The 18,520-nt window shown below is 43.8% G+C and overlaps 2 protein-coding genes across 4 annotated transcripts in view; both read left to right on the top strand.

Annotated features, from left to right (window-relative positions):
- The first annotated feature begins 1,556 nt into the window (after nt 1-1,556).
- FIGLA (folliculogenesis specific bHLH transcription factor) lies at nt 1,557-11,180 on the top strand. Its single transcript, XM_039852516.1, has 5 exons — nt 1,557-1,757; nt 4,390-4,542; nt 6,204-6,428; nt 10,816-10,850; nt 11,104-11,180. The coding sequence occupies exons 1-5, from the start codon at nt 1,557-1,559 to the stop codon at nt 11,117-11,119; spliced, it is 630 nt and encodes a 209-aa protein (XP_039708450.1). The 3' UTR covers nt 11,120-11,180.
- A 6,089-nt stretch (nt 11,181-17,269) lies between these two features.
- The window catches only part of ADD2 (adducin 2), an 88,110-nt gene continuing 86,859 nt past the window's right edge, over nt 17,270-18,520 (top strand). For all 3 annotated transcript variants that reach the window (XM_039852509.1, XM_039852510.1, XM_039852513.1), the window contains exon 1: nt 17,270-17,663. The gene's annotated coding sequence lies outside the window, so the exon portion shown is untranslated. The remainder of the gene's footprint in view (nt 17,664-18,520) is intronic.

Genomic DNA, 18,520 nt, shown 5'->3' with positions numbered 1-18,520 from the left:
AGAAGGGAGTTATAAATAAGGAAAGGAGGAAAACTAGAGAGAATCCTGAGGTGTTGAGTTGGAATTGGAGGTATTAGTGTGAATCGTGCTTTTTAAATCTATCTATCCATCTATATACACAGATAGATACAGCTGTATGTGTGTGTATGTCATGTTTGTGTGTGTGTGTATGTATGTATGTATGTATGTATATTTTTTTTGTTTGTGTAAGGGCTTAGAAGCTATGATATCCCAAAGGGAATCAAGCATCCAGTCTTGGTTTCTAAATCTCATCTTCCACTAGAAGGAGAATTGACTGATTCTAGGGCTGAGACTTGGAAAATTCAGGATGAGTCTGGAACCTGTTGTATCTTATTTTGGCCCAAGTAAGAAAATGCTCAAAAAAAGGTGGGGTCATGTAGAAAGGAGCCAGCCTGAAGGGCTTCCCACAGGTCAAATCTGGGACAATTTGAGTATTAAAATAAATAATGACATGAATGAATTACATCCTATTGAATAAAATAGAAATTCATGAGCCCATGTTTATGAATACAAAATGAATAAATGAAAGGGGAGAAGGGAAAGCTCTTCCCCCATAGGATGCTAACCATTTGGCCTTTATAGAGTGGTGGTTAATTCAGACAGGAGTCAGCAAAAGATGCTAAGATATTTCTGTATGAAATGTTTATCAATTAAATGGAAAAATGAAAAAATTCAATTTATGGTGAAGAAATCTGACAGACGCGGCCCTGATCACGGGATCAAGGTTAACATCACCACGTGGTGGGACAGGTCAGCATCAGGTATTCCCTGGTGTGATGACTGAGAAAAGCCAAGTGGCATCTTTTCTATGGATTCCCAGCCAAGAGGAAACTACCTGGGTCTGGATATGAAGAAACAGTGGACAGACCCAGGCTGAGGGACATCCTGCAGAATGAAAGACTTCTATTCTTTGAAACTGTCAAGGCTTTGAAGATAGGGCAGGACTGAGGGAATGCTTAGAAAAAGAACCAGGAAAATGGTAATGCTCATAGAAAGAAAAGAGGGTGATGGAACTAATGTGAAAAACGTTAACAAGTAGAGAATCTAGTGAAGAGGATAACAGTACCTCTTTGTTACTGCTCTTGCAATTTTTATTTCAAAATGGATTTTTAAAAAGTTTTGTGTTTATCCATTAATTTTTTTTTAGTAAATGCATATATGTTTATATATGTATTTGCATACGTGTGTATACATATATCCAGAAGCTCAGCTCCCAGCCTAGACTGGTTAAATCTGAATTTGGGGGATTGGTACCCCAAGCATGTGGATTAAAAAACTCCCCAGGTGATTCCAGTGTGCAGTCAAATTTGAGAACCAATGCTGTTTGTAATCCAGTGTTCACCACAATCACCGGTGCAGCCTGTTGAAAACAATTCCGGGACCGACTTCCAGAGACCGACACCGAGTTTGCAGTGAGCCCGCCGGGGGATGGGTGCAGGTGGTCCAGGCCCCGCCCCCGGCTCCCCCGCGCACCTCGTGCGGCCCCAGGTGCCCCCATGAAAGGCGCGGGCGGCCGGTCGACCCCGTGCGACGCCATGGACGCTGCGCCCAGCCTCCTGGGCACTCCGCCGCCCGAGGTGCTGGAGGACGTGCTGCGGGAGCAGTTCGGGCCGCTGCCCCAGCTGGCCGCCATCTGCCGGCTCAAGAGGCTGCCCTCGGGTGGTTATTCGTCCACCGAGGACCTCCAGTTGGTCCTGGAGCGGCGGCGCGTGGCCAACGCCAAGGAGCGCGAGCGGGTGAGCGCCCTGCCCCGCGCGGGTCCCCAAGGCCACCTGGGCTCGGCAACCCCACGACCCCGCCCCGGGACGGGAACGAATTCCTCTCTTCTGCCCGCCATGCCCGCTACAGAACACCTGGTCAGGATCCCGTGCACCCACTCTCCGCCCACCGGCGGGACTTGGAAGCGACTTCGGCCTCCTGAGGGCGGGCTCGTGTTCTAGCCTGGGAGAATGACAGTGGCCTTGTTACCTCCACTCTGGTCCAGCTGCTCATTCGCGGCTGCTGGGGTGGCCGCCTTACCTGCCAACTTACCTGCACTTGTGCAGGAAACAGGTTTGGGGAGGGCTGAGGAGGCCCCTGATAACTTCAAAACTGTCTCCCCAGGCAGGTGCTTTTAAAAGGCCCAGAGCAAGGGAGTTGCGATTAAATCTCACAACTGACGGCGCCAGGTGGGTGCTTGGGGGCCACAGGGCTCCCACCACCCCTTTTCCCTGCACTCTGCATCCAAGCACAAATGGGGTAAGGGAGGTACCTAATAGAAGTTACTCTTTTCCTTACTTTAAACAAAACAAGACGCCTTATTGTGCACCCAGGCTCCCACTCGACCCCCTGCCAAGGGAAAGTGCCTGTTTCCCAGTCAGGCGGGGTTCGCAACAAAGTTGCGGACCGGAATGGTCCTGTGGGCTGTAGTCGGAGCGGCATCTACTGGTAGCTTTTAGTATTTCTAATTAAACTGGGGACCCAGACTTTTCAGATCTCGTCTCCTTTGGTCCCTTTGCAATCTTTGGGTTGGGTTGAAGTAGAAGTGGATCCCAGAGAGGGACAGGTGAGTGGTGCAAGAGGCAGGGGTGCACATTTAGGCTGGGACTTGAGAAGGGTCTTCTGGGGGTTGTTCCTACACACGCCCAGGCCCTTAGAAATGAAAACCCAGTGAATCAACTAGAAGCTTTGTTTGGGAAAGGGTGTGAGGAGAAAGGACCAAGGAAGAATAGAAGACTTAAGGGAAAGTTGAGAAAATTGCAAGAGTCTCCGTGGTTTTACCAGGCACTAGACCCTTTATGAAAATAACTCTGTATGACCTGATGTGATGATGTGGCCCTCAAACAAGATTCTGATCCAATATGTTGCATTGTAAGTTGGCCTTCCCACCAATTCTTGTTGCAGAGAATTGATACTGGTGTTATATACTATTTTAAAACAAATGACCTTATAATTATACAATTAATATACCTGGAAAATATAGAGATGACTAAATAGGAAACAGAAACACCCATCGTGCAAATGTAACAACCAGAAACTATCATTCCCGTGTATATGCTCCCAGTCTTTTTTATGTGTAAAAAAGTTATGTGTATGCATATACTTAATTTTACAAACTTGCAATCTAGTACACATCTTTGTATTTTTACACTTAATATTATCAAAAGCATTCCTAAGCATTCTTTCACAGAGCAGCTTTTGACTGCAGAGTCTGACATAGAAATGGACCATAACTTATCCAGGCTCCCATTGTGGGGCATGTATGCTTTTTTGCAACTTTTTACTGATACATAAATCTATGTTCATGTCTGATAATTGCTTTAGAATAAAATGCTAGAAGTGGAATTAATGGAGTATATACAATCTCATGACTTTTGATACAAATTGCCCGACTGCTTTCTAGAAAAGTTTACTAATTTTTACTCTCTTTTACAAGATATAGGACTGTTCCATTTTTCCATGCTGGGTATGAATTAACAAAACAAAACAAAACAAAAATGTTACCAGCTTGGCACATGAAAAATGGTATCGAGTTTCTGTTTTAATTTGTAGTTCTTATATTTTCACACATTTATTGATCACTATTATTAAAGTTCAATATTTTCACAAATTTATTGATCACTATTTTCTGCAATGAATGGGCTGACCCCAGTGGGGCTGTCCATTTTACCTTAGATATGGGGTGGGAGAGGGCTATCTATATAAGTGAGTGTATTGGCTTTATGGTATAGTGGGATCCAGTTCATTCAGGGCCTGTGTCCCCCAGGGGGTGATCATCAGAGTTTCAGGAGCTGAGGAATTAGACTCTGGAAGTTTAAAAACAAAAACAAAAAAACACCTCATTCTACATTTCAAGTCTCACCAACATGCAGGCTCTCTGGACACTTGATTCTAAACCATTAACTCGGCTGTGAAAGAAGTTGAAGAGTTATAATAAAAAAGCTACAAGGTGGATATTTTCCACCTTGCGGATAAACAAATCAAGTCTTGACAATATGAAGGATCCTACACACTCTTGTAAAGCTAAAAGGTAGAGCTAGGTTTTAAATCTCGCTGTATTGACTCCAAGCTTTCAGCCACTCCCCCTACTACTTCTACATTGCAGTGCATGTGTTCTCAGAGGAAGAAGAGAAGGTAAAGTGAACATAGACACCCGTTCCAGCCTGTCCACCCACAGTGCTAAGTTTACATCACTCCCTTGTGATGTAACTTGCCAGGAACTACTGCCAGTGAAGCAGCAATGCTTTGGCATGTGCCTGCTGAGGTTCCCCACCCAGACAATGAGCCCTCATTGTGGAAATGAGCCCTCAAAATCCCCTTCTGTGGTTTGAGGGGGATGTCTGTATAAATTAGCCTCTCTGTGTGTCACTGTGCCCTTTTGTTTTCTAGATAAAAAATCTCAACCGTGGTTTTGCCAAACTGAAGGCACTGGTGCCATTTCTTCCTCAGAGCAGGAAGCCTAGCAAAGTTGATATCCTTAAAGGTGCAACTGAATACATACAAGTTCTCAGTGATGTTTTGGAAGGAGCCAAAGACTCTGAGGTAAAGGTTTAAGCAGTTGGAAAAATGATATCCATTGTTTATTGAGTCTTTTCTATGTGCCAGGCAATTTATGTATACATTCCAGTTAATTTATAATAGTTCTCTGATCTATTTGTGGTCCCCATTTTAACAGGAAGAAAACAAAACACAGGTAAAGGCCACACGGTTTAAGTGTCAAGACTAGGGATTGAGCCCAGGTCTGTGAGAGCTTTGGAGCCAAGTTCTTGACCATATATATAGTTACCTCCTGTCACTGTCCAGGGCACTGGGTTCCTAACCACTGAATTTTCAATAGGACTTTGACAGTTGGGGCATGAGAGGAGGATTCCATAAACTCACTCTGTGATGGGGGCTTCTCTTCAGCAGGAAAAACATCAAAAAGGACACAGAAAAAAGAGGCAGTTCTGTCCCTAAGGGGCCTCCCTTGGGAGAGGCCCTCTCTGAGGGCCAACCCTTCTGGATAGCTCAGCAGTGGTCTGGTTACACCAGTCTCATGGGGTTTTCTGACCATTCAGTGGGACAACATAAATGAACCTGCTCTGCAAACTATGAAGCACCATAGTGTCACCACTGTTATCAGGGTACACAGCTCAGATGTGTCCTTTAGGCAGGAGAAGGTGTTGGTTGATTTTATGGGCTCATGCCTTGAAGAGGAAAACCTCGAAGGCCTGAAAATGGATTAGTCATCATAGGAAGTAAGATATGAAGAGAGAAAAGACCTTAGAAATTAGCCCTGGTGATATCATTGACAGGAAGGAGGAGCCATCAGAGAGAAGGTGGCAGGAAGGTAGCAGAGAAGCAAGATGGGGGTCTTAAGTCAGGGAGAGGAGAATCTTGAGAATCTGAGGGTGGGAAGTAGTGGGAGAAGCTATGGAGAGGCTGGAAAAGGCAACTAGGACCATCGTTTGAGATGTGGAACAGTGGGCTGGAAGCCAGCTTGTACGGAGTTGAGGGTATGTGATTGATAAAGATCTGGAGTCCAAGCAGAGGTAAGTGGCAGACTTCAAGTTCATTCATCCTGGAAGCCTGAGACTGGAAAGAAGGATCACCACCCAAAAAGGAAGAAGAAAAGCTATTAGAACCAGTAAAGGTCCTTTCTAAGTAGCAATATGATTGTGTTTAGGGACAGGAGAGAAGGACAGGTACTAGAGAGAAGAGAAACAACCATTCTAGAAACTTAGGGCAGAAACAGCCAGGTATATAATGGTACTTTTTAGTTTTTTTCCCCCTCATTCACTAGTCCTACTTAGGTGACTATTGGGAAGATACATTCTGCAGTGGTGGGAAAGGATGGTTCTATTGGCCAGATTGGATGGTTGGGTTGTGGCATGGTTAGTGTTTGCAAATGTGCAGGTGGCTGCCTTAGTTTTTTGTTTGTTTGTTCGTTTGTTTTGCATGTTTATCATGTAGTAGCAGTGCTTTGTTTTGTTCTGTATTCATTAAAATATTGATCTATTTCACGCTATAATCGCTTTAATTACATAACATTTTAAGGTTACAGAAGAACGAAATACAGTCTATTGAGCAATAATTTTCTCTCATATTAACTTAAGCAGTGCCCTTATTCAAATGAAACTTTATCTGTTAAAACCTTGAAATACACTGATTTAAATTTTTAAATATGACTGTCATACTGTTTGACAACTAAATACGGTTTCTAGAAACAAGACCCAGATCACCAGAACTATAGCAACAGTACTTCTGAACCACATATATCCTTGGCTAGAGAGCTATTGAGAAACAACACCCAACATCCCAGCTTTGCTGTGGGCTTGAAGAATGAGAAGGAAGGGCCCTGGGCAGATGGTGGCAGTGGTGAGTCGGCATACACTTGTCACCAGAGTGTGATGTCTACGACTGGAGTTATCTCCCCGATCAGGACTCTGGTAAAATGTTCCTTCTTAAATTGCAGTATAGATGTCAAAAAACTCAAAATGCATCCTATGAAGTTTGCATGTTAAACGATGATTGGAAAAAGATGATTTTGTGCAAGTATCTAGGTGGGAGGTGGAGCTTGCTGGTTTGGAAGATCTGTTCTTATGTCCCCAAATTAATTGGTAAGCAGCTTAAGGGGATGGCAACTCCTCCACATCACTCAAAATAAACCTAAGCTTATTTTTTTTTATGACCCTAATTAATACATCAAATGGTCTTCTGGATTCCGATGTCTCTAGAAAAAGAAGTACTGTATTGCCATACATAAAGCTGCATGCTGATACCATATACAAACATGCACATGCGTGCACACACATTTTTTTAAATTGCCTTGTTAGAAAGCAGCATTTTCTAAGTAATAACAAAGGGGTTTATTTTAACAGCTCTTATTACTTTGCCAAGCTAACAAAGCCACTGGAAGTAGCAGCCTGCTTCTCTAGGTCTAAAAAGTGGACTTTTGGCTTTTGCTGTGTCTCATTATTACACAAACAAGACTCCTTATTCCATCTTACAACATGCTTGCTATTGAAATGAGAAAGGCATGTCAGAATCTGAAACCAGGTGCGCTGTGACAAGTTGCTTTGTGTGGAGTCACAAATGATGGTTGGTGGTGGGAGCCAATTTCAAATAGCAGTTGAGTACAGGCTCTGGAGATAGAATGCTATGGTTCTAACTCTGGCTTTACCACTTGCTAGCTGTGTGACCTTGGGGAAACTGCTGAATCTCTCTGGGCCTCAGTTTCCCGATCTGTAAAATGGGAATGATAATTGTACCTGCCTTGTACGTAAGGTAATTGTGAGGTTCAAATTACATTGTGTCAGTAAAGTGTCTAGCACAGTGTCTGGCGTGCCAATTTCACTCGGACATACATTATTAAATCTGACTGACTCACTGTGAGCAATCAATATTGATTGGTGAGCAATCAATAATAAACCACAGGCAACCTAGCTATGTTTGTAGCAAGTGTTCTGGGTTTTCTCATTTGTCTCACTAATGCTCCACTCTGGGTTGAGCTGCCTGCTGACTGAAGGGCTTTAGTTCCCATTTCTGATTTGATTACTGTTTTCTAAGGATTCCCTTTGTGCACATGCTCCGTCTAGATTTTCAAATTCTGGCCACTTGAGATATAAAACTTCCCTTGTCGGTAAACCCTTAGGAGACAGAATTCCTGTTGCTACTACGTGAGTTGACAGGGAATGACAGAATGAAGGAAAGGAGTGAAGATATGACCTGAACAGAACTTTGAACCTAATAATAGTAATGCTTCCACAAATATAAGTTTTAATATGTACTAAATATTAAGGCAAGAATCTTATGTGCATTTAATCCCCCACTGATCCTTATCAGGTAGGCATCACCATGCCATTCTCCTGGTATGTCATTCTCCTGGTAAGCTACCTGGTTGGTCCTTTCCGCCAGGCTTGTTGAGTGAGCCTGGTAGCAGAGCAGGCTTACATTGGCAACACGTAGGATGCATGGGAGATCCGTGTTTTCCAAGGATAAATGATCCTGATAATAGACCACATATAGTAAATTTTTATTTAAAGTGGGGATTAACATTTTCTAGTAGGAAACAAAAGTTCTGCCTGGAAATTTCTTTTACAAAGGAAATGAGACACTTAATTTTTAGTCTTTTAGCTAACCAAGTTTAAGGTGTTAGCCGGAAGAGTGCGCAAATACTTAGAATGAACAAGGAATTCATTACGCATTTGAGATTTTTATCTACACAGGTAACTTCTGTCAAGTGTGCTTTCTAAGGCCTGAGTGTAAAGAGTGCCATGGAAGCATTCTAGGATTTCATCAGTTTTGTCAAGCGTTTCTCGTTCTTTGACATTCAAATCATCATTTAAAAAATAAACATTTATTCTGAAACAGTAATCCATTCATAGAAGGGTTGCAAGAACAAAGAACTTTTTTCTTGACCCATTTGAGAGTTGCCACCTGATGTCCCAGCACCCCTTCTTTTTGCCCTTGGAGAGGATCTGAGGAGTGGATCAGCATCTCCACTGGCAGAGATGGGCATTTGGGGGGACTTGGGAATGGGGTCAGAACAGGCTGTGCAAGATCAGCAACATTCCTGAGAAGCAAAATCCCAAATGAAGTACATGAGAATCTGATGATGGCAGAGATGGAGATTAATTTCTTGGGCCAGAGCAGGTTCACTTGGAGACTGAATTAGCAAGTTTGTGTGTAGATGGAGAGAGCCGAGAGCCAGGTGAAGCCACAGCATCTGGCCTTGGTAGGGATAGGGATTAATGTCAAGGTCCAGGTGAGGCTCATTTGGAATTTGACTTCAAAGTGTAGGATTTTGCCATTTGGGGATTGGGTATTGCAGGACGGCAAGATGTTCACTAGCCCACCATTGTTCATTTATTCTCTTTGTCACCTGTGGCTATGATTTGGGCATTTCACATCTCCTCTGACCCCAACTAGTCTTCTGGTCCCCAGTCTCGGGTATTGTTGAGCTGACAACTGCTGTGACTGTCCATGGCGCCACTGTGGCTCTCTTCCCTAGGCCAGACTTGATGGGCCTTCTGCATTCAGAACCCAGGCCTCTTCTTGTCTTGCTGGCTTTGCCACTTCCAGTGGGCTAGAAGGTCACCCTCAGGTCCATATACCTGGTGATGTCCTTTAGCCATGTGGTTCCTAAACTCTGAGAGGCTCCATCCCCAAAAGTGGGTGCAAATCCTTGCTTTCCTCAGATTCTACTTTAAATTTCTTTGGTTCTATTACATTATGTAACTCTTCCCCATCCCTGGTCAAGGCCCAGGATGGCACGGTACCAGGGCTCTTCTAGGGTTCAGGAAACTTTTACACAATAATTCCAACTCCTCGGAATAACTACATCCTGATGTTTCAACCTGCCTCTCAGTTTTTGATTATAGGAAGTCTTCCCCACATCATATCTTGCCTCCTCCCTGCTCTGTCCTACTTGATGAGCAGTCATCTAAGCTCTGCCTGCCAGGCCACATGTTCATTCTCCCTTTCAACAAGTCAGCTTTTTTTCAAATGAGAACCTTGCTTTTCTTGTTAAGCTGGGAATTGAACTCTAATGCTGAGGACTTCTGTTCAGTATCTATCTACTGCTGCCGCCCCGCCCCCCCCCCCAACCCCCAAGTCTTGACTCAGTGGATGGAAGGAAAAGTGCATTGAATAATATGTTAAATTATCCAGCTACACAAACAACAGGAGTGCACCACCTTATTAAAGGAGCTGAGCAGTAAGCTGGGTTTCTATTTCTCAGACCACACTCTTCTTGGACCTTTAACTCCTTGACTTAGATGAGGCCAACAGGCATTTTTTTTTTTAATGAACTGTGAGAATACGACATCAATAAACTTCAGGTTTTCATATTCTGATACTTAAATATTACCTTCCTGGAATTTTCCAGGTAACTCTTTGGACAAAAACAAAGACAATGATTTATGATAGACTATAGGCTGATAAGATTATCCTTTAACCTGTCAGATAAATACAACAGTATATAAATTTGCCTCTTACGTTTAAAACATTCTAGATATGTAAACACTTTAAAAATTTTAAATAAAACATCTAAAGCTAAATTTGAGCTCAAGAAAGCTCGATCACATGTATAGTGAAAAGACTTGATCAAGATCAGAAAAAAAAAAAACAGGTTGTGTCAAGTACTATTCCTGCCAGTTTGTACCTATTGACCTATTCAGTTTCCATAACCACCCTGTTATGTGTAATTATGCCCATTTTACATGTTAGGAAACTAAGGAACAAGTAACTTGCCCAATATCCAATGAATCAATGAAGGATTGGTGTTGGGGGGTGTGGGTAATAGTGTTAAACCTTTCAACTGCCTTTCATTCTAACAAAACACCCTTGAAATGTAATAGATGAAAAAAAAATTTAACCTAAACTAAAGCATTTGGTTGCAATATTTTCTTATCCACAGTGATATACATCTGGGTTCTAATATCTGAACTACCCGACCATGATTTAAGTGACTTTATTTTTTAGTCATGTATTTGTTTTTTCTTCAAGTAGAGATTTTAGAAAATTGGGAAGATTTTAAATGATCTTAGCAAAACCATTGATGGACATATATTAAAATACTTCCAAATATTTTTCCTATACAACCGAATTAAGAAATTATCATAGTGTACATAACATTGTTCTGCTTTTTCTTATTCTATCATTGGCATGTTTAGAAGTTACTATACAGTCTTTATAATAAGTTTTAATGGCCTGTTAAATGGGATAGTTTTCTAATTGTTGGATATTTAAGTTGTTTTCAGGTTTTTTTTTCCTCATAAACAGGGCAAATAATCTGATGTGTTTCCCTTTTTCTGTATTATTATTTTTTTTTAGGATAGATTTCCAGAAGTAGAACTCCTAAGCCACAGGTAAGTACAATCTATGACTTGATGCATGGTGCTAATTTATAATGCTACCAGCTATGTAAGAGTGCTGATTTCATCAGATCCTTGCCAACAGTGAGATTTATTGAAATGATAGAATTTTAATGGGTAAAAATGGTATCTGTAAATTTAGACACCTTTGATTACTAATGAAATTAAATTTTAAAAGATATTTCTTTTGTAAACTGTCTGTTCTTATCCTTTAGCCATTCATAATAAACTCTGTTCTATGTTTCAGGCTCCCCCAATTATGAAAAGTGAAAAAGCTGGTCCAGGTCTACCTTCCTGAGACAAATAAATACAGCCTTGAAAGTTCTGGAGTCTTTTTAAAAAAATAATTCAAAGATTAGAATTATTCTTTTAAAGGCCTTGCCTGTCACAAATCTGCTCAGTTTTACTTTCTCCTTAATTTCATACTCCAGCCTTCACTCTATTCCTCAAACCCTCCAGAGGTTTCTAGTCCCATCCTCTCAGGTCCTACACCCAATATTTTTCATTCCATCTATTTTCATCACTCGAGGAATAAGTGACTGTTACCTTTCCTGGCAAAATTAACCTTTAAGAGGAATATGAATTAAGCCTAGAAGAATGTGGGGTTGTAAGTGCTGGCCAATGAGAGTGAGAATTTTCAAGTTTATCTCACTATCTAGCTATGGCCATATGGTATCTTTGTGCAAGCTAGACACCCATGTACCTTGAACACAGAGACAATCATCTTTTATAACAGTTGCTTACAAAGACATAGCACTTAATATTTGCTGGGTTCTGTTTCCCATACTTTATATATGTTACTGTTTTCACAACAGTCCTGCTAGATAGCCACAGTTATCCCTGTTTTACAGCTGGGGAAACCAAGGCACAGAACCTGTATTAGCTTGGGCTACCATAAAAATACCATAGGCTGGGTGGCTTAAACAACAAGTTTATACTTAAGGTTCTGGAGACTGGGAATCTAAGATCAAACACTGAAGGGTTTTTGGTGAGGATGCTTTTCCTGGATTGCCAACAGCTGCCTTCTCTTTGTGGCTTCATGGTAGAGAGCTAGTGTGAGTGAGCAAGCTCTGATCCCTCCTTATAAGGACGCTGATCCTATTGGATTAAGGTCCCACCCTTATGACTTCATTTAACCATAATGACCTCCAAAAACTGTCTCCAAATAGTCACACTGGGAGTTAGGACTTCAACATATTTGGTGGGTACAATTCAGTCCATATCATTCTGCCCCTGACTTCCCCATATTCATGTCCTTATCACACGCAAAATATATTCGTTCCATTCTAACAGCCCCAGAGATCTTAACTCATTCCAGCATCAACTCTAAAGTCTGAAGTTCAAAGTCTTGTCTAAATATCTAATCACATATGGGTAAGACTTGAGGTATAATTCATCCTGAGGCAAAATTCTTCTCCAGCTGTGAACCTGTGAAACCAGACAACTTACGTACTTCCAAAATACAATGGTAAACGGGCACAGGACAGATACTCCTATTCCAAAAGGGAAATAGGAAAGAAGAAAAGGTGTTGGATGGGTCCCAGGCAGGCCCCAAACCTCACAAGGCAAATTCCATTAGATCTTATGGCTTCACAATCTTCTTTGGCTCAATGTCCCACCTCCCAGGACCCTAGGTTGGCAGTAACATCCCCACACAGTTCTCTGCAATGGCCATGTCCTCTGAAACTGGAAGAGAACAGGCCTCTGATCTCTGAATTGCCTTTGGGATCATTCTTTGGAGAATAGTGCATGTTTACAACTAGATAGGTCTATAACCTGGTTCTGTAGAATCCAGAAAGTCCAGCAGCTGCTTTCTTTGTCCCTTTTAGTTCAAATTGGTAGTGTCTTTGCTGGTATAATCTCATCTCTATTCCTGGCCCCTGTTGAGATGGCTGATTAGGTCTATAAGTTGTACCCATGATCTCTTTATCAAATGATTGTGCAACTATACCCTTAGTGCTCTCTTCAGAACAAGCTTTATCACTTTTGCAATATAGGTAGGCTGAGAATTTCCCAAATCTCCAAATTCTGTTTCCTTCTTGTTTTAAAATTTTTCAATTCTTCTCTCTCCTCTTGCATTTTACTATGAGCAGTAAGGAGGACCCCAGTTGTACCTTCAATATCTTGCTTAGAAATCTCTACTACATATTTAGTTTCATCCCTTGCAAATTCTGCATTCTATGAAACACTCAGGACACAAGTTAGCCAAGTGTTCTGCCACTATATACCTAGTTCTTTGCCACTGTCTTTCCTCTGGAGTCCGAGGCCTCTGTGCTGATCATGTGGTTCTTCCCTCATGTTGCTGGGGTTACAGCTGCTGGTTGTCTCATTTTAATCAGTAATACAGTTGTAAATACTTTCATTTGGTGTCACATTTTTGTCAGCACAAAAGCCCTGGGTGGTAGGAGACTGTCTTAGTTTTCTAGGCTGCCATGACAAAGTACCACAGACTGGGTGGCTTTGATCTCTTGAACGTTTCAAGAGATCAAAGCGTTAGCAGGGTTGGTTTCTGATACTTCTCTGCTCGGCCGTGGTTGGCCATCTTCTCCCTGTGTCCTCACACGGTCTTCCCCCTGTGCCAGTCTGTGTCTATATTTCCTGTTATAAAGATACCCACCCTACTGGATTAGGGCCCACCCATGTGACCTCACTTTTTATCTCTTAATTCTCTCATTACCTCATTAATTATCTTTTTGAAGATCCTATCTCTAAATAAAGTCACATTCCGAGGTACTGGGGGTTAGGACTTTGATATAGGGATTTTGGGGGAACACGGTTCAGCCCTTAACAGAGGATAAGCATTCTTACCCTCACTCTCCAGCTGGGAAGTGAGACCCCACCGTCAGAGTCTTTCCTGAGGCCACATAGTCACTGGGACTGAGACTGCAGCCCCAGCCCCTGGACTCCTACTTCTCTTTCCACAGCAGGCCTCGGCTACAGGGTTGGCTGAACTTGCACTTGTTAGAAGAGAGTGATGCCTTCAGGAGATCTAGACTTAGAATATATCAATGGTCTTGCTTTGAAAGCACTATCTTTTCCCCATTTAAGTTGGGTTCCCCTAATAGTAGGCCATGATTTGAAATTTATTTGAGAGGCAAGCCCAGGAAGCACCAATAGGGGAGTGGGAAAGTGATACGGGGAAGAACAGCAGTCTATGAAAGATGCATGACTGAGCAGGTTACTGTTGTAGGCAGCTGGGGCTCAGTCCTGCTGAGGCGCTCTGGGAGGCTGTGTACAACATGCCACAGAGGTGTCCTCCCAACACCTAGGGATAAGGGACTGAGCTGTTTACCCACTAAGTCCTGATGGTCATTGGTTGAGAGCTGCTCCCCGGCAGTGCCAATTCCTCTAGCATCTCCACCTTGCCCTGAAGAAGGCCCTTGGTAAATATGCCTGGGCCTGGAGTTGGGCAAGGCACTGCATTATCCAATTCTGTGTAACCGATTACTGCAAATTTAGCAACTTAAAGCAGCACATTTGTTATCTCATAGTTTCTGTGGGTCAGGAGTCATGCCTGGGCATGGCTTAGCAGGGTCCTCTGCTTCAAGGTCTCGTTCAAGGCAGAAATCAAGGTGGTGGTCTGGGCTGGGGTCTCAACTGAAGGCTTGGCTGGGGAAGGCTTTCAAACTTATTTGGTTGTTGGCAGATTTCCTCTAGGACTTTTGGACGGAGGGCCTCGGTTTCTAGCTGGCCGTTGGCCAAATGTCGCCCTCAGTTCCTTGCCATGCAGTTCTTCCTAACATGGCTATTTGCTTAAGTAAAGCATGCAGGCCAAGAAGGCAATCAAGAGAGCTAGCAAGGTGAAGAATCTTATGTAATGCAATCACAGAAGTGACATCCTATCCCCTTTTCTGTATTAACCAAGTCATAGGTCCCACCGTCACCTAGGGGGAGATGATTACACAAGGGCATGAATATCAAGAGGTGGGGACACTGTAGGTGACTGTTACACTGCCATTTGTTCTTTTTACAAGTTATTGCTGGCCAGAAACATTTTTGTCAAGAGACTTGGAGATTAGAAATAATTTTATTGCAAATCAGTCAGAAAATTTAATTTTAAACTATCTGGCCACTGGGGGCTAGCCAAATGTGATTTTTCTGGCTCTCCTGTCCCTAGCTAAGGACCAGGCATCTTAGACTTTCTGCAATGGGGACTTTGAATCCTAGTGATCTTCCCAGGACAGCCTGTGGAACTAACTACAGTAATGGTTTCTTTAGTTGGATTTCAAAGTGAATTTAGAATTGAGTGAGAACCTCAGGAACTTCAACTAAATTCCATCTAGGCTAGTAATATGGAAATTAATATAATAAAAATCTTGTTTCCTGCCTGGCATTTGAACAATTCCCAAAGCCACAGGATGGTGCTACCCTTCCTAGAACTCGTCATATTTATGCATCATATTCAGATGGCATGTGAGAGAAGCTAGAGACATTTTTTTTTTTCAGATGCTAATGGCTAGAAGAGCAAAATTACTTTTTTAGGGGAAAAAGAGAGTATATCATTTCAGCCTTATCAACTTTTTCAGTGTCTTGTAGTAGTTCTGCTTTTTTAAAGTCACTTATTTTTGTCCTTTGAGAGGTTATGTGCAGGGCAATGGTTAGAGCTCACAAGCTCTGGAGCCATAGTGCTTGAGTTTGAATCCTGGCTTGGCCACCCACTCGCTGTGCAATCTTGGCCAAATTACTTAACCTCTCTGTGCTTCAGTCTCTTCATCTGTAAAATGGAGTAATAAACTCTACTCTCATAGAGTTTTCATGAGCATCAAATGAATAAAAATGCATGTAAAGCCCTGAGAACAGTGGCAGGAGCCAATGAGAGTGTTATTTTTAGTTTGGAAAAGCTAAAAAATACACTAGAAGAGAAAATTTCAGTGATAGAAATGGCCAAGAGTATTTATGAAACCTGCTATTTCTGGATTAAACAAAAATTCTCTATTCCCTTTTTGGGTTCTATTTCAGAAAAGTGACCACCATACCTGTGATTTCAGAGCTCTAGAGAAGGGGGTTCCCGACTTCCCAGATATTTTCACTTTATACTGATAGTACACAGCTGCCTGAAGTGTCTCAATAAACGCATCACTTTCTGGTTCTGGCCAAACAGACCACTGGGTCCTGGGGGCTGAGCTGCTTATAATTTGAGTGGGTTTTGACAGCAGAACAGGGAGAGGGCTTGTGCACTCAGTGATTCTGATGATGAAATGGGAAGAATGAGAAGCTCTGAGTGGGAAGGAGGGCGTAGAGACTGGGGGATGGAGGGACTGGAGGAGCTAGAGCAGAAAGACAACACTACGGCATCTGAAATGGAAAGCCTGCCAGTTGTTCTAGGGCTGCTCTGCTGGGCATTTTCTCTTTTTCTACATTACTAGTAGCTCCTATAGAAAAGCATTTTCTAAATGTTAGCGTGTGGAAGAATCACTAGGGATGCTTGTTAATAATACGGATTCCTGGGACCACCTCCAGAGACTCTGATTCTGCGGCAGCACTGTGGTCGGGTCTGGTGATTTTTATGGGGGTGTCTAAAAGCTGTGGTGCCCCAGAACCTAGAAGGAGCAGAGGGGGCATTACCTGGTTGGGGGCTTTTCCAGAAGCAGTACTTGCTCTGCAATCACATTTTTAGAAACACTTAGAGGGAATGTTGATTTAGGGGAGCTGGTGGAGATTATGGGCGTCTAAATTCCCATGCTGCCGCTTGATGTTTCTACTCCCTGAGAAACACTGTGGGAGACTATTAGAATATCATTTTACAGAGGAAGACAATAAGGCCCAGTGAGGTGAAGTGACTTCATCAAGGCCACACAGCTAGTTAATGGCAGGTCTGAGACTGTGTCCAAGTATTCTGGTTCTCCATCCGGTATTTCAATTCACTAAACACCTGTTCCCTGTGGGGTGGCTGACTGGGAAAGAGAAGAGTGAGAAGAGGAAGTAGTGAGAATTGGAGGGAGTTGGGCCCCAGATCCCAGAGGGTAGGACAACAACAATTTTATCCTCTTTGAAAACGGAGTCAGAATTAGGATAGGGGTAACTTTGGCTTGTAATTCAAATGGTCAGACAATTGCTATTAAAATCATTCATAGCGTTATCTTCTAAAGGCAGGATGTCTTGGACAAAAAATATTCCCAGACTTTTTTTCTTTTCTTTTCTTTTTCTTTTTTTTTTTTTAACCCCAGGGAGGATATATCTATCTCCTAAGGGAGCTTATGTTTCAAATTTTCTTCTAGTAACACAGTCCTCGTATTGACTCTTTGGCTGTACCGGGCAGTTGGTGGAGCGTGTGTGTATGTGGGCAAGTGGCCCTGGGCGGCAGGACTGCGGCAGCGTGGGGCGGCGGACACTGCGGGCGGGGGCACTGCAGCACCGTGGCCCGGGGCGGCCCGGCAGCGGCCCGCTGGAGGGGGCGCTGTGGGCACCGCCAAGCGTCCTTTTGTCAGTGCGCACCGCCAGTAGAGCTCTCATTTCCTCCCAGCCTCGTGCGGGAAATGGATTTAATTCTGACCGCAGGGCTGTAAGGGACGAGCGGGAACGAACGCCTTTTGTCAAGGAGTGGCAGCCTCTGTTGTCTGTAAATCACCAGTGACGCGGAGAAGCTGCATTGCTGGTGGAATTCCAGGCAGCTCTGACAAGTGCGGGGCTGCAGGATGGGGAGAAAACATTGCTTTGCAGATTAGCTGGGTGCATTCATTAAGCAGATCCAAAAGAAAAGGAACACACACACACACACACACACACACACACACACACACACAGAAACAAAACGAAAATAACAGCCCACAGCGGAAGTCCGGAGATGGATAAGAAGCCATGCAGAAGGTAAGCCCGTCTCCGGAATGGGTACCGTGGGTTTGCCTTGGTTTTGTTTATTTTAATGGAATTCGAGACCCTACAGCATCCTTCCACCGTGCGGAAGCTGGCTGGTCCAGATCCGTGAGCGTGTTAGTGAGTGCGTCTGCGATGCAGCCCTTCAGCGTGGCTGTGTTTTATGCCTAAAGGTTTCTGTTGGTGATGTAACATTAGAGGTTCTTTGGAAACCAAGCCTCTGCATAGGGACGGTCGGACCCGCTTGCCGTGAGCCAAACGCCTGACAGGTGGGGCCTTTTTATCCGCCAGGCGGGCTGGTGGCAAGCCTCTCCCGGTCGGCCTGCCCCTCCCTCCCCTTCCGGCTCGGCCACCGCCCTCTGGGAGAGCCGTGCTGGGCGCGCTAGGAGGAGCTGGGCCCCTTCCCCCGACCATCGCCCCGGCGACGCGCTCCGCTACAGCTTCGGGGCGAGCAGGTGCGGCGGCGGCGGCCGGCTGAATTTGGAGCAGGAGACCTGGCAACTGAGCGGGTCCCGGTGGGTTTGGATTTTTATGGGACTCCACCACTTTGGAGGGAAAAAAGGCCACGGTCCCCAAGGAGGTCTTGCTGGTCTGTTCATCTCTTAGCTTTCATCTTCCCTCCCCTCTCTTCCCCTTGCCCCCACCCCCTCCCACCTCCCTCCTGCACCTCTGGAGGAGGCCACCCTCCGTCCGGGCAGCGAAGGCCAGTGTCTGCTTGTTTTAAAATCGCAACCGTACCTGGTCTTGGGGGAAGGGTGGGAGGGGCAGACTGCTGTAGGATGCTGATCAGGCGCTCGAGTCTAGCCTATTGTCTCGCCTTTTCTCCCTTTCTTCTTAATCTCCTCTTCCAC

The sequence above is a fragment of the Pteropus medius genome, unplaced genomic scaffold, assembly GCF_902729225.1.
Source record: "Pteropus medius unplaced genomic scaffold, Ma_sr-lr_union100, whole genome shotgun sequence".
NCBI classification, from domain to species: Eukaryota; Metazoa; Chordata; class Mammalia; order Chiroptera; family Pteropodidae; genus Pteropus; species Pteropus medius.
The sequence above is the reverse complement of the archived record's forward strand: the minus strand, read 5'-3'. Positions and strand labels throughout refer to the sequence as shown.